Source organism: Stegostoma tigrinum, chromosome 15 (assembly GCF_030684315.1).
Source record: "Stegostoma tigrinum isolate sSteTig4 chromosome 15, sSteTig4.hap1, whole genome shotgun sequence".
Lineage (NCBI taxonomy): Eukaryota > Metazoa > Chordata > Chondrichthyes > Orectolobiformes > Stegostomatidae > Stegostoma > Stegostoma tigrinum.
This window is the reverse complement of record NC_081368.1, coordinates 24,559,054-24,575,608: the sequence shown is the minus strand read 5'-3', so window position 1 is coordinate 24,575,608 and position 16,555 is coordinate 24,559,054. Positions and strand designations below refer to the sequence as shown.

General features: G+C 45.9%; 1 protein-coding gene across 4 annotated transcripts in view; it reads right to left on the bottom strand.

The window, feature by feature from the left end:
* The window catches only part of LOC125458730 (serine/threonine-protein kinase PAK 3), a 241,769-nt gene that overhangs the window by 30,338 nt on the left and 194,876 nt on the right, over window positions 1–16,555 (bottom strand). For all 4 annotated transcript variants that reach the window (XM_048544262.2, XM_048544263.2, XM_059651377.1 and 1 more), the window contains 3 exons: window positions 15,685–15,733; window positions 12,375–12,487; window positions 3,921–4,038 (listed from right to left, as the gene is read on the bottom strand). In XM_048544262.2, the coding sequence (XP_048400219.1) occupies window positions 3,921–4,038; window positions 12,375–12,487; window positions 15,685–15,733 (280 nt within the window). The remainder of the gene's footprint in view (window positions 1–3,920; window positions 4,039–12,374; window positions 12,488–15,684; window positions 15,734–16,555) is intronic.

Genomic DNA, 16,555 nt, shown 5'->3' with positions numbered 1-16,555 from the left:
CTGCAAAGACAGTTGTTGCTTAAGGAGGAAACCAGCAATCCCAGTAGTTTATTCTATTTTCAATTTCAAAAGTCACATGCTAAACTATTCTAGATAAGAAACACCAGTTTGTTTCAGTTTTTTTATTTCTAAGGCGGCATCTGTACTGTTTATGTTCATTAGGGTACACAAAATGGGCTGAATTTAGCAGTATAGTGGTGGCCTCATCTATCAGCCAGAGAGCTTGTAACAACTGTGTTGTGGCTGCGACTACTTCCGAGAACTACAACAGGATTAAATCTCAATCAGGAATTTACCAACCTATCATCAGCAACTCCTCAGTACCTGCAGCGCCATCACTGGGCTGCAATAGACTCCAGACTCAGGAGGGCTGGACATGAGGGATCGTATCTGTGAGATCAGTCATGCAATCCCCGGTGAGTAGCGGGGTTGATGCAGCAGGGAATTTTTTTTTAATTCATTCATAAAGATGTGGTTGATGCCGACTGAGACAACATTAATTGCCGACCCTGTGCTTCCCTCGAGAAGGTGGCGGCGTGCTACGTACTTGAACCACTGTAGTTCATTTAATATAGTTACACCCACTGGAAGGAGGGGCAGTGGCCAAGTGGTATTATCACTGGATTGTTAATCCAGATGATGTTCTGGGGACCCAGGTTCGAATCCTGCCACAGCAGACGGTGGGACTTGAATTCAATTAAAAATATCTGGAATCAAGAATCTGGTGGCCATGAACCCATTGCTGATTATCAGGGAAAATCCATCTGGTTCACTAATGTCCTTTAGGGAATTAAACTTGCCATCTTTGTGATCAGAGATAATGGAAATTGCAGTTGCTGGAGAATCCGAGGCAACAAAGTGTGGAGCTGGATGAACACAGCAGGCCAAGCAGCATCTTAGGAGCAGGAAAGCTGACGTTTCGGGCCTAGACCTTTCATCAGAAAAAGGGGGATGGGGAGAGGATTCTGAAATAAATAGGGAGGGAGGGGAAGGTGGACCGAAGATGGATAGAGAAGATCGGTGGAAAGGAGAGTATGGGTGGGCAGGTAGGGAGGGGATAGGTCAGTCCGGGGAGGACGGACAGGTCAAGAGGGCGGGATGAGGTGAGTAGGTAGGAAATGGAGGTGTGGCTTGAGGTGGGAGGAGGGGATAGGTGAGAGGAAGGTTAGGGAGGCGGGGATGAGCTGGGTTGGTTTTGGAATGCAGTGGGGGGAGGGGAGATGTTGATGCTGGTGAAGTCCACATTGATACCATTGGGCTGCAGGGTTCCCAAGCAGAATATGAGTGGCTGTTCCTGCCATCATTATGGCACTGCAGGAGGCCCAGGATGAACATGTTGTCTAAGAAATGGGAAGCGGAGTTAAAATGGTTCGCGACTGGGAGGTACAGTTGTTTTTTGCAAACCGAGTGTAGGTGTTCTGCAAAGCAGCCCCCAAGCCTCCTTTTTGTTTCCCCAATGTGAGGAAGCAACAGATACAGCGGCTGCAGTAAAGCACATTGGCAGATGTGCAGGTGAACATCTGCTTGATGTGGTAAGTTGTTTTGGAGCCTGGGATGGGGATGAGGGAGGTGTGGGGGCAAGTGCCTGCAGTTGCAGGGGAAAGTGCCGGGTGTGGTAGAGTTGGAGGGGAGTGTGGAGCGGACAAGGGAGTCACGGAGAGAGTGGTCTCTCTGACAGGGTGGTCAAGGGTGGGGATGGAAAAATGTCTTTAGTGGTAGGGTCGGATTGTAGATGGTGGAAGTGTTGGAGGATGATGCGTTGTATCCTGAGGTTGTTAGGGTGATATGAGAGGACTAGGGGGATTCTCTTTTGGTGGATATTGCGGGGGCAGGGTGTGAGGGAGGGTCTAGGCCCAAAATGTCAGCTTTTGTGCTCTTAAGATGCCATTTGGCCTGCTGTGTTCTTCCAGCTCCACACTTTGTTAAACTGCCACCTTTACCTGGTCCAGCTTACATGTGACTCCAGACACGCAGTAATGTCGATGACTCCTAGCTGCCCTCTGGGCAATTAGGGATGGGCAATAAATGTTGCCATCATCCCATAAATGACTAAAGGAAAAACAACCCCAGAAAACTATTATGGAAGGAGTTTCAGAATTTTGATCCAGGAACAATAATTACAGTTTAATTGGGTTTAATATCCATGAATTGGAAGGCAGGAAATTAAAAATGATCATGGGGGAGAAAAATGATGTTGTGGTCCTTGTAAGAACTGTATGCTTGGAAGTTTATAAATGCAGGCGCACAGAGTGCTCGAATAGAAAAGTTTTGTACTGAATAGCCAAGCAACACTTTTCCAAGATAAGTTTGAATTTGGCCAATATATTTAAAGCACCTAGTTATGGAAAGCCAATTGAATTTGAGTTTAACAATGGTGTTAACAACCTGAAACCAATCATATGAGAATTTGATTATGTCATTACAGGTATACAAAAGATGCGGGCATTTGGAAAATCTGAGAGCACCAAATGCCTTCTGAAAGAGAGGCATCTGCTACCTGCCAGAGTTAGCACCACTCAGTTCTCAGGAGAAAACCTCTCTTATTAATCAAAAGGTACCAAGGTACTTTAGCTCAAAGTGCTCACTTAAAAAATTATAGAGATAAAACATCCCTGATAGCTGAATCAACGGAAGAAAGGGGTTTGTGATGAGACTGGGGATGATGGAATATTCCAGAAGACAGTCTGCACAAACATGGAGAGATCAAGATATAATTTATTGCTTCTTAATAACTGGGTTTATTTTAGTGGGGATTGTCTTTATTTAAACAGTAATCCAGTAGAATTTAGACTAGTTAGGAAGTAGTTAGTAATCTAAGGGGGAATTGTCAGTTTGTTAGTAATTGTTAATTTGTTCATTGTTGGGTTAAATAAATTGTTTGTTACTTGTAGAGTAGAGATTGGAGATTTTCTTTTAACACTAATAATAAATTACAAGGGGAGAGATGAGGTTGTGCACGCGCTTCTGGGGTAATTATTAGAGAGGAGCCCCTACTCCTATCATAACAGACTGGGGCTTGTATTTTAGTTTTATCATCAGAGGGGATCAGCTATTCCCCCTCTGTAACAAATGGTAACCTCCAGGATGTTTGGTAGTGGAGACAGTGATGGTTATTCTGTTGAATGTCAAAAGGGTGATGGTTAGATTCTATTTTGAAGAAGATGGTCATTATTTTACACTTGTATAGCACGAATGTTACTTGCCACTTGTCAGCACAAGACCATTGTCCAGGCCTTGCTGCATTTGACACACTGGTTCACTATCCAAGGAGTTGTGAATGGTGCTGAACCTTGTGCATTAGTGAACAACCCACTTTCACTTTATGAAAGGGAGAAGGTCATTGGTGAAGTATCCTAAGATGGTTGGGGCTAGGACACTACCATGAGGAACTTCTGCAGAGACGTCTTGGGGTGGAGATGACTTGCTTCCAACAACCACAACCATCTTCCTACATAACAGTATGACTACAACCTGTATACAACTTGCCCCCTGATATTCCAGTCTTACTAGGGCTCCTTGATGCCACACTCCAAATGCAGCCTTGACATCAACAGTTATCATGCTCATCTCATCAATTCAGCTCCTTTTTCCATGTTTGAACTAAGGCTTCAATAAAGTCAGGAGCTGAGTGGCCCTGGTGGAACCCAAACCAGGTATCACTGATCAGCTTGATAGCACTGTTGGTGATACCTTCCCTTACATTACTGATGATTGAGAATAGACAGGAACCAGCAACGTTGGATTTATTCTACGTTGTGTACAAGATGTACCTGGGCAATTTTCCACATTGCTGGATAGATACCAGTGTTGCAGTTTGACCCAAACAGGTTGGCAAGGGGCATGGCAAATTCTGGAACACAAAGACAACTACTGTGCTCAACATTTACAGTCAAATGTGAAATACTAAAAATTGTGCTTACCTCCCGGCACACTGCTGCTATCTGACCTTCATCCATACAGGTCTCTGTGACTACATCCGTCAAAGAACCTCCAGCCAGGTATTCCATTACTACCCAGAGTTCATCCCCTACAAGGTAACTGACAAAGCAAAACAGCGACCATTCAGAAACTTGTTTAAAGAATAATAATAATTATTAGCAACTCTTAAAAGGTGGCCCAACATTACGTGCAAAGCCTGAAAAGCAACAAGATACAATTTTTGGAGGATGTGAATGCAAGGACAGTTCATGATGGGAAGTGTAGAGCCCAGGGCAGTCAGAATCACTCACAGGTATGAACTCCTGGTCTCACAATGTGAACAATTCTTGCACAATGCCCAGGGGGCTTTAAGCAATTGACCCCTCTCCCTGGTATTCGATAAGTATGATAACAATAAGATGATAGTACTAAGCATGATAAATGAGCAGTACGATCCTAAAAATAGCCATCACAGCATTGTCTAAGGGAGGGATATAAGTGCACCTTTACAGAAATTTTTGTGGAGAAACAGACCGGTATGGGGAGCCCATGTGGTGGATTTTACACGCGCTGGACTGGGCAGATTGCATTTTTGACCAGGTGATGGTTTGGAAGCAATCAGTGCCTGGCTGCCTTTAGATCGCCACGAGTGGCCTTAAAAAGGGAGAGTTGGGTGGTCTTGACCTTGAGCACTGCCACCCAATCTGACTTGCTGACAGCCAACAAGTCCCAGCAACATTAGAACACTCTAGTGACTGTTGATCAGACCACAAGGACTGACAAGGGGGAGGAGCTTGGACACTGGGACTTCAATGTGAGTCTGGAGATTTTGTCAGGAAGGATTGGATCACCAGTTGGGAGTTTTAGAGGTTATGGGGAGATACAGAATGGTGGGTTTTGTCCTGAGGAACAGTGCCCAGAATCAACACAGGAGACGCCTCAAAACTGGATACAACCTACAGTTCCAGCTTCTTTTCTGAGCTATTAAAAGTTGCAAGCTGGCCTCCTTCCATTCTGTAGCAGGACTTCATAGAACTTGGAAGAAGGCTGAAAAGCAGCACTTCCAGGGTGGTAATCTCCAGTTTGCTTCCAGTTCCTTGGGCTGGAGAGGGTAGGAACAGGGAGACAATGGACTTGAATATGTGGCTGAGGAACTGGTGCAGAAAACAAGGATTCAAATTCTTGGGTCACTGAGGTATGTTTTGCGGTGAGGATAAATTATACAAGAGGGACAGGTTGTGCCTTAATAGGTGGGGGACCAGCATTCTGGCAGGCAGGTTTGCCACTGCAACACAGGTGTGTTTAAACTAAGTAGTGGGGCGGTGGGGGGGGGGGGGGGGGGGGGGGGGGGGGGGACACATACTGGAAACGTAAGAAGCAAGTTAAAGGGAAAGTGAAAATAAGAGAAGTTAGGAAAGATAACAGAATCAACCAAGCAGAAAATTCAACAAGGCTTCATACAGTATGGTCAGGTGAAACAGGGATTGATAGGGTGAAGGGAGTAACAGATTAAAAATATTATATATGAATGCACGAAGCATAAGAAATAAGGTGGTTGAGCTTGAGACTCAGTTGGAAATTGGCAGGTATGACGTTATGGGGATAACAGATGTGGCTTCAAGTGGACAGGGCCTGGGAAATGAATATTCAAGGCTATACGTGCTATCGAAAGTACAGACTGACGGGCAGAGGCAGTGGGGTGGCCCTGTTGGTGAGGAATGATATTCGGTCCCTTGCGAGGGGGACACAGAGTCAGGAGATGTAGAGTCAGTATGGATAGAGCTGAGAAATTCTAAGGGTAGAAAGACCCTAATAGGAGTTATCTACAAGCCCCCAAACAATAGTCAGGAGGTAGGGTGCAGGTTGAATCAAGAGTTGAAATTGGCCTGTCACAAAGGTATCACTACAGTTGTTATGGGAGATTTCAACATGTGGGTAGACTGGGAGAATCAGGATGGTACTGGACCCCAAGAAAGGGAGTTTGTGGAGTGCCTCCAAGATGGATTCTTGGAACAGCTGGTACTGGAGCCTACCAGGGAGAAGGCAATTCTGGATCTGTGCAACAAACCCGATTTGATCAGGGACCTCGAAGTAAAGGAGCCATTGACCTTAATATGATAAGTTTTAATCTGCAGTTTGAGAGGGAGAAGGGAGTATCGTAAGTGTCAGTATTGCAGTTGAATAAAGGGAACTATGGAGCTATGAGGGAGGAGCTGGCCGAAGTTCAGTGGTACAATACCCGAGCAGGGATGGCAGTGGAACAACAATGGCAGGTATTTCTGGATATAATGCAGAAGGTGCAGGATCAGTTCATTCCAAAGAGGAAGAAAGATCCTAAGGGGAGGCGGGGACAGCCATGGCTGACGAGGGAAGTTAAGGACTGTATAAAGGTAACAAAGAAGTAGTAATAACATAGCAAAGATGAGCGAGAAGCCAGAGGACTGGGAAAGTTTTAAAGAGCAGAGGATAACTAAAAAGGCAATATGTGGAGAAAAAATGAGGAACAAAGGCACACTGGCCAAAAATACAAAGGAGGATAGTAAAAGCTTTTTTAGGTATGTGAAAAAAAGTGGTTAAGACTAAAATTGGGCCCTTGAAGACAAACGGGTGAATTTATTATGGGGAACAAGGAAATGGCAGAAGAGTTGAATAGGTACTTTGGATCTGTCTTCACGAGGGAAGACAGAAGCAATCTCCCAGATGTTGAAGGATCGAGGGAAGAGGAGGGAGGGGGGGGGAGAAGAGGAGGGAGGGGGGGGGAGAAGAGGAGGGAGGGGGGGGAGAAGAGGAGGGAGGGGGGGGAGAAGAGGAGGGAGGGGGGGGAGAAGAGGAGGGAGGGGGGGGAGAAGAGGAGGGAGGGGGGGGGAGAAGAGGAGGGGGGGGGGAGAAGAGGAGGGAGGGGGGAGAAGAGGAGGGAGGGGGGGAGAAGAGGAGGGAGGGGGGGAGAAGAGGAGGGAGGGGGGGGGAGAAGAGGAGGGAGGGGGGGGAGAAGAGGAGGGAGGGGGGGGGGAGAAGAGGAGGGAGGGGGGGGGAAGAGGAGGGGGGGGAGGGGGAAGAGGAGGGGGGGGAGGGAAGAGGAGGGGGGGGAGGGAAGAGGAGGGGGGGAGGGAAGAGGAGGGAGGGGGGGGAAGAGGAGGGAGGGGGGGGAAGAGGAGGGAGGGGGGGGAAGAGGAGGGAGGGGGGGGGAAGAGGAGGGAGGGGGGGGAAGAGGAGGGAGGGGGGGGGAAGAGGAGGGAGGGGGGGGGAAGAGGAGGGAGGGGGGGGGAAGAGGAGGGAGGGGGGGGGAAGAGGAGGGAGGGGGGGGAAGAGGAGGGAGGGGGGGGGAAGAGGAGGGAGGGGGGGGGGAAGAGGAGGGAGGGGGGGGGGAAGAGGAGGGAGGGGGGGGGGAAGAGGAGGGAGGGGGGGGGGAAGAGGAGGGAGGGGGGGGAAGAGGAGGGGGGGGGGGGGGGGAAGAGGAGGGAGGGGGGGGGAAGAGGAGGGAGGGGGGGGGAAGAGGAGGGAGGGGGGGGGAAGAGGAGGGAGGGGGGGGGAAGAGGAGGGAGGGGGGGGGAAGAGGAGGGGGGGGGGGAAGAGGAGGGAGGGGGGGAAGAGGAGGGAGGGGGGGGAAGAGGAGGGAAGGGGGGGGAAGAGGAGGGAAGGGGGGGGAAGAGGAGGGAAGGGGGGGGAAGAGGAGGGAAGGGGGGGGAAGAGGAGGGAAGGGGGGGGAAGAGGAGGGAAGGGGGGGAAGGAGGAGGGAAGGGGGGGAAGGAGGAGGGAAGGGGGGGAAGAGGAGGGAAGGGGGGGGAAGAGGAGGGAAGGGGGGGGAGAAGAGGAGGGAAGGGGGGGGAGAAGAGGAGGGAAGGGGGGGGAAGAGGAGGGAGGGGGAAGGAAGAGGAGGGAGGGGGAAGGAAGAGGAGGGAGGGGGAAGGAAGAGGAGGGAGGGGGAAGGAAGAGGAGGGAGGGGGAAGGAAGAGGAGGGAGGGGGAAGGAAGAGGAGGGAGGGGGAAGGAAGAGGAGGGAGGGGGAAGGAAGAGGAGGGAGGGGGAAGGAAGAGGAGGGAGGGGGAAGGAAGAGGAGGGAGGGGGAAGGAAGAGGAGGGAGGGGGAAGGAAGAGGAGGGAGGGGGAAGGAAGAGGAGGGAGGGGGAAGGAAGAGGAGGGAGGGGGAAGGAAGAGGAGGGAGGGGGAAGGAAGAGGAGGGAGGGGGAAGGAAGAGGAGGGAGGGGGAAGGAAGAGGAGGGAGGGGGAAGGAAGAGGAGGGAGGGGGAAGGAAGAGGAGGGAGGGGGAAGGAAGAGGAGGGAGGGGGAAGGAAGAGGAGGGAGGGGGAAGGAAGAGGAGGGAGGGGGGGAAAAACAGGGAATTATAGACCAGTTAGCCTGACGTCAGTGGTGGGAAAGATGCTGGAGTCAATTATAAAAGATGAAATTAAGAATCATTTGATAGCAGTAACAGAATAGGTCAGAGTCAGCATGGATTTACAAAGGGGAAATAGTGCTTGACTAATCTTCTGGGATTTTTTGAAGATGTAACTATGAAGCTGGACAAGGGAGAGCCAGTGGAGGTAGTGTACCTGGACTTTCAGAAAGCCTTTGATAAAGTCCCACATAGGAGATTAGTGAGCAAAATTAGGGCACATGGTATTGGGGGCAAAATACAGATTTGGATTGAAAATTGGCTGGTTGACAGGAAGCAAAAAGAGTAGTGATAAACGGGTCCCTTTCGGAATGGCAGGCAGTGACCGGTGGCGTTCCACAAGGTTCGGTGCTGGGACCGCAGCTATTTACAATATACGTTAGATGATATAGATGAAGGCATTAGAAGTAATATTAGCAAATTTGCTGACGACACAAAGCTGGGTGGCAGGGTGAAATGTGAGGAAGATGTTATGAGAACACAGGGTGACTTGGACAGGCTAGGTGAGTAGACGGATGCATGGCAGATGCAGTTTAATGTGGATAAATGTGTGGTTATCCACTTTGGTGGCAAGAACAGGAAGGCAGATTACTATCTAAAATGGAGTCAAGTTAGGTAAAGGGGAAGTTCAACGAGATCTAGGTGTTCTTGTACATCAGTCAATGAAAGCAAGCATGCAGGTACAGCAGGCAGTGAAGAAAGCTAATAGCATGCTGGCCTTCTAACTAGAGGAATTGAGTACGGAGCAAAGAGGTCCTTCTGCAGCTGTACAGGGCCCTGGTGAGACCACACCTGGAGTATTGTGTGCAGTTTTGGTCTCCAAATTTGAGGAAGGACATTCTGGCTCTTGAGGGAGTGCAGCGTAGGTTCACAAGGTCAATTCCCGGAATGCCGGGACTATCATATGTTGAAAGATTGGAGCGACTGGGCTTGTATATTCTTGAGTTTAGGAGGATGAGAGGGGATCTGATTGAGACGTATAAGATTATTAAGGGATTGGACACTGCGGAGGCAGGATGTATGTTTCCGTTGATGGGTGAGTCCAGAACCAGAGGACACATTTTAAAAATAAGAGGTAGGCCATTTAGCACAGAGTTGAGGAGAAACTTCTTCACCCAGAGAGTGGTGGATATATGGAATGCTCTGCCCCAGAAGGCAGTGGAGGCCAAGTCTCTGGATAGTTTCAAGAAAGAGACAGATAGACCACTTAAAGAAAGTGGAATTAAGGGTTATGGGGATAAGGCAGGAACAGGATACTGATTGTGGATGATCAGCCATGATCATAATGAATGGTGGTGCTGGCTCAAAGGGCCGAATGGCCTACTCCTGCACCTATTGTCTATTGTCTTCCATCCTCACACTGCACAAGGGCAGCAGAAGTGCTGAAGTGATCTTTATTTGGCAACTTAACAGCTATGAATAGGTCCAGCAGTGAGACGTCTGCTTGACATCTTAACCCTCTACTCAAATGTAACTTGGGAGAATCGTTTGAGGAAGAGTACGAGGGCAGAAGGCTGGACACCCACTTTGTTTTGACTGCTCCCCTATTTCCAATACAGTTGTGCTGGTCACTGTGGTGGGGAGCGGGGAGGGTGGTCATAAAACTCCCTCAAGTTTCAAACCCTAAAAAAATGTCAAACCACAGATAGGCAGGGACTATTTTTTCCTTTAGAGGGTAGGAGGTTGAGAGGAGACCTTGTAAAATAGCTTCATAGAATAAATGGTATTTCCCCAAAAGGTCTTTCCCCTAAGATGGGGGCATTTCAAGAATAGGGGCATAGTTTTAAAAGGTGGCAGGAGAGAGATTTAAAAAAGAAATGGAAGGACAATTTTTTTTTTTACAAAAAGAGGGTAGCTCATGTGTGGAACAAACTTCCAGGGGAAATGGTGAATGCAGGTATATTTACAATGTTTAAATGACATTTGAATAAGTGAATGAATAGGAAAAAGGTTTGGAAGGAAATGGGCAAAGGGGAGGCAGCTGGGACTATTTTAGTTTGGGATTAGTGTCAGTATGGACTGTTTAGACCAAAGGGTCTAATTTTGTCATATGACTCCTTACCATTTGCAACCTTCCACAGCCACTGAAGACTTGAGCAAGTGGATTTCATGTCACAGATATATCTGAAACTTACAGTTCCATTCCTGTAGGTATTTACACCATATTTTGCAAAGACTTAGCCAATATTTCTAAAATCAGTTTAGCATATTTTATGAGCTCCTTCCATCCAAATGTAAACAGATATCTTTTTAAGCTGTTTGTCCTTGCCCATAATTCAGCCACCTCCTGCACTGACCTCTATTGTTAATTTTAGACACACATTGCTTTGTAGTCTTATTGAAGTCTAATTCTCTCCTGCCACCTTCCAGGTTTATGAGCAATTCACCATTCAGGCTCAGAAGTAAATCACCATTCTTTCCCAATACTGGAATAAAATCCTGGGATTCCCTCCCTATCAGCACTATAGCTATACCTATGCTATATAGACTACAATGACTCAAGAAAAGTGGCTCTCCATCACTTGTTTAAGGGAAATTAGGGATAGGCAACAAATGCTGGCTTCCTCTCTGGTATTCATGCCCTATTAAAGAATATAATTTTAGAAATAATGCAATAATTCCAACAGGACTAGACAAGGTAAACACAAGGAGGATGTTCCCGATAGCCAGGAAATCTAGAACCAGTGGTAACAGTCCAAAGGAACATTTAGGACTGAGATGAGGATAAATTTCTTCACCAGTGTTGAACCTGTGGAACTAGCTACCATAGAAAGCTGCTGAGGGCAAAAATATTGAATAATTTCAACAAGGAGTTAAATGTAATACTTCAGGCTAAAGGGGTCAATGGGTGCAGGAAGTGGGAACATAATACTGATGATACTGCTCTGGTTGCCGTGGCGTAATGGTGAGCAAGCGGGTTTCTGACCGCTGGGATCTGAATTCAGGTCTCGGGGCAGCCTATTTCTTAGTGGAATCAAGGGTTAAGGCAGGAACAGGATACTGATTGTGGATGATCAGCCATGATCATAATGAATGGTGGTGCTGGCTCGAAGGGCCGAATGGTCTACTCTAGCACCTATCATCTATTGTCACTGGGTGATCGGCCATGAACATGTTGAATGGTAGAGTAAACTTGAAGGGCGGAATGGCTCACTCCTGCTCTATGTTTCTAGAAAAAGTACATTCTTGGGTTTGTTGCAGAGGAGAGGCAAGGTTCCAGGTTTTAAAATTTAATCCAGACACCAGTGTGAGAAGAGTCACGGGAGTATTCGATGTCTGGTATATTTGTGATATTGTGTTTAAACGCTCTGGACTGTAAAAGAAAGAAAAACATCTGTTTTTACAAACAGATTTACCAGGATGGGTGCCTAATTTCACAGCATGAAATTTAACATGTATGGTGAACTCTATTTTGCAGCTAAGAGTTCCTGCAATGTGTTAAGGGTCAGGAGTTGACATGTTGTTCTCCCCAGAAGCTGCCTGTGCTCTGCAGTAAAAACTCAATTTAAACCCTACAGAAACCAGTCATCTCCCCTGCAGCAGTTGCCGTGAGTTGTGACTTTTAAATGTATACATCAGACATTTGACACAAATTCTGTGTATCTTATAAACCAGGAGGTCTGGCCAACCGAAGGCGGATCATCTCAACTTTAGGCTCTTTTGCTGTTGGTTGTGCTTGTGCATTTAGATAAGGATTAGTATTTTAGATGGTGGTGCGGTACATCTGTTTACTTGTACCTGCAGGTTAGTTATTTGTAATAAATAATAATCCTTTTCAGTGCAGAAACCTGGGCTATGCTTTCTAGCAACTTCGATGAGACAGTCACGGAAAATGGGGTAATGAGTGTACATTCATAAAAACTTTAACAGAAAGGGTTCGACTCAATATATGGCCAACCCAGCAGGTCGTAATACTTTATAAAAAGGTGGAAGTATTCAAAGATACTGGAAACAGAGGGGGCGACAGGAGAAGGAAGGGTGAAGCTGTTTAAACTACTGTAGGTGTGGGATCTTATTTGCTAAAACCTCCAAGCAGAATACAGAATCTCAAGATCGAGGACTCACCTGTCTAAATAGTTCACTATATTTGCATTCTTATTTTCCCTCATGACAAGGATTTCATTTATAATCAGCTCCTTCTTGGGCTGTTGCTGTAGGTTCATCTGCTTGATTGCCACCTGTAATCAGATTTGGTTGAGGTCAGAGGTTAGTGAGATAGTGTCTTATAGTAAGTTTAGTTAAAAACCAAAAGCAGGCCACTTTGTTGTGGTAGATTCAGATCGTCTTGGGTTTAATCTGTTTTGTTTTGTTTGATGTGTAAGTCTAAGTTACAATTGGTTTGTTTTGCTTTCCCATAGATAGGATTCCTATTTTGATTGTAATCCAGCACTTTTTTGCTTTAATGTACATGTCTGGGGGATATCTGGAGAGAAGGGGATGGAGTTTGATTTGACTCCACCTGTAAAGCTGACCTTGAGTCAAAACATAAGGTTTGTATGCTTTTTATTCCAAAATAAATTTGATTGATTGACAAATGCAGTTTCAGTACAAATACAGTTGTAAGAGAAGCAATGTCAAAGTCTCTGCTATCAGCTGTTGATTTTGTATTGTTATCTGCCTCAATTGGCCATGTTTCAAACAATGCACGTAGAACAAGTGATACGAAAGGAATTGGCAGCGAGTCAATGAAGAAAGTAAATTCTATATTTGAATTTTCCATCTCCCTCTCCATCAGTTTCCTCCTTTTTCCCCACAAAATGTCATACACATTCTGAATGCAAATATTGAAAAGCACTTCAATAAATCAGCTACACCACAACACTCAAACTGCGATATCGATATGAAAATACAGCTACTCCTCCTCCAATGTTTAACAATTTCTATCAAGATAAAAAGCCCCAGGGATAGAATGTCTCTGCTCTTCACTGTCAAATGGTGGATGTGCTGAACTGGAAATCAATTTAAATGCAATACAGTCAGATGGCTGTCAGCTTCAGAGTTCAAAATGTCAAACAAATGCCATGAATTTGGAAACGACAAAGTTCCTCAGGGAAATGTATGCAGAATGTTCTGGCAATTGATTAGGACCCACCTACAAATGAGAGTCAGCAAAAAGGAGGTGATAGAAGTGGAAAATGAAGTCAGAGGGATGTTATCAGTCAGCCTCATGAATGTTCAATGCTTATTCCAGATTGCAAGTGCTAGGCCAAGTTTGAAAAAATTGGAGAATGTCCAAATGTTAGTCTGATTTGGATTCCATCAGAAAAAAATAAATCGCACCCTTAAAAGCGAGTGAGAACGTGATAATTTAAGCAAAATGTTTGCTTCCATATTTGAAGACTGTGGGGTGCTACAAAAGTGCATCTTATAGAAGGCAATGGCAATCAAAATGAAAACCTAAAGAACTGCAGATGCTGTAACTCAGAACTGGAGGAAGGGTCACTTCAACAGAAACATTAACTGATTTCTGTCCACAGATGCTGCCAGACTTGCTGACCTTTTCCAGCAATTTAATTTTTTTGGTTGCAATTGAAACAAAAACTGGCTCTGTCTTATTTTTAAAATTGATATATTATACTTTGAATGCTTCTTTCTGATGGTCTAGCAGGACTTTGGGATTAGGTACACATGGGGGTGGGGGTGGGGGTGGGGCAGAATTTAATATTTTGAGGGGGCACTTATTTGGTCAGGTACATGCCTATTGGGACCATGCAGAATGCCCACCTCTGCCAATTAAGTCCAGGGTGGGGTGGTTTGCAGATGGGAATCCTGCCCAAATGCTAATTTGAATGGGTTATTAAAGCCTACTTAAGGGCCTTATCAGGTTGCTGCTCATATTCAACCAGCAACTAACAAGGGGACTCGCTTTCTGGTAGTGCAATGAGAATGTGTTTGCGTGGGTTTCCTCCAGGTGCTCCGGATTCCTCCCACAGTACAAGAGATGTGCAAGCGAGGTGAATTGGCTGTGCTAAATTGCCTGTAGTGTTCAGGGATGTGTAGATAAGGTGTGTTATGGGGGATGTGTCTGGGTGGGATGCTGAGGGTCGGTGCAGACTTGTTGGGCCAAAGAGCCTGTAGCGTAGGAATACTAAGAAAACCCTCTAAGGCACTAAGTACCACATACTACAGCTACTGCTTGGTCTGGTTGGCTAGCAGACCCAGCAACGCCAGAGCTCGTTAGTGGAAGCTGCTGGTAAACCCACACATATCTGTCATCCTTTACCGTACAACTTCTGCTTCGGTTTAAACATACTGTGCTCTGAGCTTGGAAGAAAAGAAAATTTGTGCAACAAGGGACAGGGTCTTTCATGCAGAGGTAAGGGCTTTGGGGAAGATGGACGTGGCCACAATAGGGAGGGCAGGGGAAAGTGGGGAGGGCAGAATTATGGAGGGGGGGTGGAGATAAATGTTTTAAAAAGTCTGTGTGGGGAAAGAAGGGAGGGGTGTAGTATCTCCTGGAGAGATTGGGTAAGAGGGGAGGGTTTGATGCACAATTTCAGCATCTAAAATGATGGGACCCCCTTTTCCTTTCTGCACTTTTTTTTTTAAAAAAAACCTGTAAACAAAAACAAGCTGCACACTCCTACCCACCTACCCACACAACCACTTACCACCACACCCCTCCACCCTACCATTATGGGGGGGCAGTTGAGCTTTTCACAATCTCAATGGAGCCTTATTTGTTCACACATGGTGGGGGGGGGGGGTGGGGGGAGGAGGAGGAGGAGGCGGCTGCTGATTTTGGCATCCGTATTATGGAGTTGAGCTGGGAGTTGGTGGGAAATGGGTCTGGGCAATGTCCTTTTTTAAATGAGCCCACTCTCCCATTGAAAAACACGTGCAAAGGCATGTAACCTATGGCCCCGGACCCCCATTTATCCTAGGCCTCTGATTGGTACATTGGCAGGCATTGGCACTATTTTGAGTGTTGCTGTCTTCAGTAAGAGTGTTCCCAGCCTCTGACTGACCGGCGGGTTCCAGGGGCAGGATTTTCACGTCCAGGAAAATCTAAAATGGAGGCCATTAATTATGATCAATCTTCTCCAATGTGGGGCTCTTAGCCAATGTCCAGCTTGCAGCCAGGACCTGTGTCTCCCAGATTAAATACTGCCCTGTATGTTTTACAAGCTTTTAGATTAGAAAGAAAAAGGAAGCTAGAAAAACATTTACAGCACACCAGAGGTAGTGGTATGTTGACAGATAAGTCTTTACGCATAGGTTATAATGCATTTCCTGGTATCATTTGGATGTGTTGCATCAAGAGGTGCATTACACAGAGGTAGCAAAAACTTTGATACAATAGACAGCATTCCAGAAAAATTACTCGACTCCATAAATGCCAAAAAACAAAAGCAACTTAAGGACAAGGACTTACCTCTTGCCCAGTGGCAATGTCTATTGCAGTGTATACAGTGCCTGATGCTCTAAAGAAATGAAGCAAAACAGGAATTGTCAGCATGTTCAATATCAAAAATTCCTGATATTTTCAGACATTACCATGAGGGATGGAGCTGCATTTCAAGTTCTGCATCAAAAGTCCACAACTAGCGCCAACATAGATATGATAATAGAAGTATAATACAAAGCAAAAGACTTTGCTTGGATCAGACCATCATGTTGTATTTATAGGAGACTTTAATTCTATTCCATTACTTGGGGAAGTTGGGGGGGGGGGGGGGGGGTGTTCCTGCTAGGCAACAGGCCCTATTTTATACACAGAATGGTCCAGAAGAATCTACAAGACAACATTGTGGAGTGTTTTTGTTTAAATTCACCAGGAAATATTGAAAGAACATCCCCATTATTTCAATCTTACAACAAAGCCAGACTTCAATGTGGAATATAATTTAGCATAAATTTGCATATAATCACAAGTTGATTTTCTGAAACACAAGGCCGACCATTATTCCAAATTGCTGGAAAGCTTCCTGTTCAGAATGGGTTGAATTTTCATTGAACTTCATATAAGCAAGCTCAGAATCCATCCTTTTACATTACTGCTCAGAGAATAATCCAGTTTTTCGAAGCATTTAGTCATTTGTTATCTTAACCTTTTGCTTGATTTCAAGAGTATAATTGACTCCATCTTTCATCAATAGTATTTAAAAAGGCATCAGCACAAATAATTACATTTTAAAAATAAAAATGAGTATCATTTCCTTCCTTTTTCTCCTCCACTCATCCTCCAGAGTTTAGGTAGGGTGACAGCGCTCCGCCAATTTAACCAAGGAGTGCAGGGCAAGAGA